The sequence below is a fragment of the Scomber scombrus genome, chromosome 15, assembly GCF_963691925.1.
Source record: "Scomber scombrus chromosome 15, fScoSco1.1, whole genome shotgun sequence".
Lineage (NCBI taxonomy): Eukaryota > Metazoa > Chordata > Actinopteri > Scombriformes > Scombridae > Scomber > Scomber scombrus.
The window spans coordinates 26,908,455-26,911,778 of record NC_084984.1 but is presented as its reverse complement, the minus strand read 5'-3'; the positions used below and the strand labels follow the sequence as shown (position 1 = coordinate 26,911,778).

Below are 3,324 nucleotides of genomic sequence, written 5' to 3'. Positions count from 1 at the left end.
GTCCTCATTTTGAATGTTTCCATGTTTGTTGTTTTGCTTTCTGTTGCTGCTCGTTTGTTTCTTATCATTCTGTTTCAGTTTCAGTTCAAATTGATTTCCATAATTCCGCTATCCTGGACAAAAATATGAAAACAACCATTTTTATATACAAAAACAAACTGAAAAACAGACAATGATGAGTAGCTGTATTGTTTGGATTACAAAAGAATCTCTATTGGAACATGTATATCCTGTAGAGCCGGTTCTTGCAGATCCAGCGTTGAGTAAGTGACTGCTTTTTTGGAAGTCTGAGCTCTGGTTGAGCAGAAATGAGGACATTCCTGTTAGACAGCCTGGGTGGAATTTGAATAGTACAGAGGAACCGCCCGACGCTGATTGGTCGACAGCGACATATTTCCAGAGCCCCTGCTTGTCACTCAACATAACCCAGGTAGCTGATTGGCTCTTCATGAGGAGGGCGGACTCTCTCGCTTGACTATATATATATTCTGGTTTCAAAGCATCTGCAAATGATTGCTGGCTTTCACAGGGAGGCGGATCATTGTGTCCAATGTTTCTCCACAGAGCTGACTTGAGTCTTTCTCCTCGAACAAAACCATTCTTACTGAGATAGCTCAGAGTCGCTTTTCCTCTCCAGGACAGGAGGTGGACTTGGGCAACACAATAATGATCAACACCATGGAATGCGCAGTGGACGCGCAGAGCCTGATCTCCATTTCTTTAATGAAGATCCACAACTCCAGGACGCAGAGAGGGGGGATCAAGCTGCACAAAAACCTGCTGGTCTCCTATGTGCTGAGGAACGCCAGGCAGGTCTACATCAAGGAGAAATACGCGGAGATCTACAGAATGCAGCAGTACGAGGAGGTGATGACGGTCTGCAACGAGATCCAGGAGCTGAACCCTCTGGATCTGAACGCAGAGGACGCTGATGAAGAGGAGCAGGCTCTGTCTGCTTGCTGCGGGGAGGAGGTGAGTCTGTGCGGCTCTGCGTGCCAGCGAGGCGCGGTGCAGCCAGCGGCGCACGGCCGGGCAGCTCTCCCTCTCTCCGGCTGCTGTCCTCTGGAGGACGCCGGTAAAGAACCAGAGCCCTGCTACTACAGAAGCTGCTGCATGGAAGCTTCTCCTGTGTCACACTGTGACCAGTTTCCCGCAAACAACATCACGCACTGCAACAAAACCACAGTGCTGGATTTGGACACGCATGTGGTGACCACGGTGGAGAACGGTTACCTCCACCAGGACTGCTGCTGTGACGCGCTCCAGTGCGGTCAGAGCGCGCAATCCCCGGCCAAAAAACGGAAGGTTGAGTTCGGTTGTTGCTTATCCGATGTAGAGGAGGTGTCGGATTTTACAGCGGCTCGCAAACGGGCGAAACGCGAAGACTGTTCCTACTCCTGTCCGGACTACACGGACACTTCCAACATCTCCAACCTGATCTCCATCTTCGGCTCGGGGTTTTCAGGGCTGCTGAGCAGGCAGGCGGACTTGGAGCAGATCTGTAGCAAGCAAGCTCTGGCCAGTCTGGGAGCATGGACCCGGGCAATTGTGGCATTTTAAATCAAACACTTTATTAGGCTATAGGGGAGACTGGGATCAGTTGTTACATCTTTTTTTTCCCTCTAAAAGTAAAACAACCAATAACTGTTTCCTACTCATGTGTTTTTGGTTGGGAACAAACAGAATAGTCCTGATTCATACTGTTACATATCATTTCTGGGTAGCATGGGAAAAAAATCGGTAAACCTTGATGCATAGTTACACCTTCAGGGAAAATGAAAATGTTCTACATAGGAATTTATGTAGACTTATATTGCCCAAAGCTTGGAGGAAAAGTTGTGTGAAACCTTCTGTGAATGTTCTTAAAACATCTGAAATGAAACCAGAATGTTCTTTGAAGGTTTGAAGGAAATGATTGGGAAACAAAATAAGAACGTTGCACTTTTATTCTGAAACTCGCAGTTATTTAAAGTACTGTTCCACATCCTTTCCATGTGCCAGTAGTGGAGGGTGTGTGCTGAATATGTATTTGGTGAAAACAGTGTGTTCACATAGAGCAAATATGTGAATAATATCACCTATAGCAGTTTGGTAGCAGTAGACTGTTCAGTGATGGTTAATCATTTGATAAAAATTGGTTTATTAATTCACTTTTTTTTTTTTTAAATTGGGCAAATCTGAACTTCACTATTGAACATTGCACATATGCACTTATGAACATTTAGTTAAATCAGTTTTAACCATAATTGAACACCATGTGCTAAAATCACATAAAAATCTGCCGTTACTTAACCTCTGTAGATTTTCATCTTTCACACAACTCTTGATAACAAATTCAAAAATATACAAGAGATTAAAATTAAGAATGATACCTCAAAGCACACCTTTGTCTTAAAAACTCAATAAGATGTGTGGTTCATGGGTGTGCAGTGGATGGATGACATCACGCACGCTTGTTTCTGATTGGAGGACATTGAGGCGTTACAACTGAACACGGTCTCCCCTACAAGGTCTTGAATGGAATGGACTTTATTTTTGCAGGAAAAAAAAAAGAAAAAGATATTTAAACATTGAGCAATTTAGCGACAATAGTTTTGACAGAGCGAGGAGAGAGTTTGTGCCATATATGTATCTATATATGTATATGTATATGTGCAGGCTCTACATTTTTTTTCAGAATGGGAGATACATGTCTACAGTGTACACTCTTGTTGTGACTTAAGTCTAATGAAATGGATTGACTTCCGCTGCCTTAAATCCAATGCACACTACTGCTAGCTATTGTCATCAATTGAAAAGTACATTTGAAAGTGTCTGAATGTCTCTGCTGTTCTCTCCTGTCCTGGGCTGAGGAGCCTTGTTGGAAGAAAGAAAGAAAAAAAAAAAAAAAACACCTTCTCCACTTTTGAAATGGACCTTGCACATTCTGAGCAGTTTTATTGTCATGTGAAACACCATGTTCAAAGCTCCTCTTAAACACTTTTTTGAGGTACATGGACTCTTGATCCAGTTCATATCACTTAAATGGAGTGCCAACAATTCAGTTCTGTTCCACTTTTTTTTTGGTCTCATTACTCGGGGGTCATCACTACACCTCAGCTCCCCAACAGCTTATTTTTTTTTGGCAGTTTGACATCCTTTATTAATCATGGTTGTTGCTCAAAGCCTTCACAGTGATTCATAATTCCAACATGTTTTGGTTTTGTGAGTTTTTTTTGTTTTTTTTTACTTTGTTTTGTAAAAGAATAATCCTAGTCCTTTTGTTTTAAAAAGGCAAACTCATGATTTAGCCATAACCTGAAGAAGAAGAAGAAAAAATCCATG

At 42.4% G+C, this 3,324-nt stretch overlaps 1 protein-coding gene across 1 annotated transcript; it reads left to right on the top strand.

Moving 5' to 3' along the window:
• Positions 1-539: 539 nt before the first annotated feature.
• On the top strand, positions 540-1,797 carry ier5l (immediate early response 5-like). Its single transcript, XM_062435004.1, has one exon. The coding sequence runs from the start codon at positions 667-669 to the stop codon at positions 1,558-1,560; it is 894 nt and encodes a 297-aa protein (XP_062290988.1). The 5' UTR covers positions 540-666; the 3' UTR covers positions 1,561-1,797.
• The last annotated feature ends 1,527 nt before the right edge of the window (positions 1,798-3,324 follow it).

Excerpts from the sequence above, each read along its gene's own strand:
- ier5l (XM_062435004.1), top strand. The coding sequence starts at position 667 with ATGATCAACACCATGGAATGCGCAGTGGACGCGCAGAGCCTGATCTCC.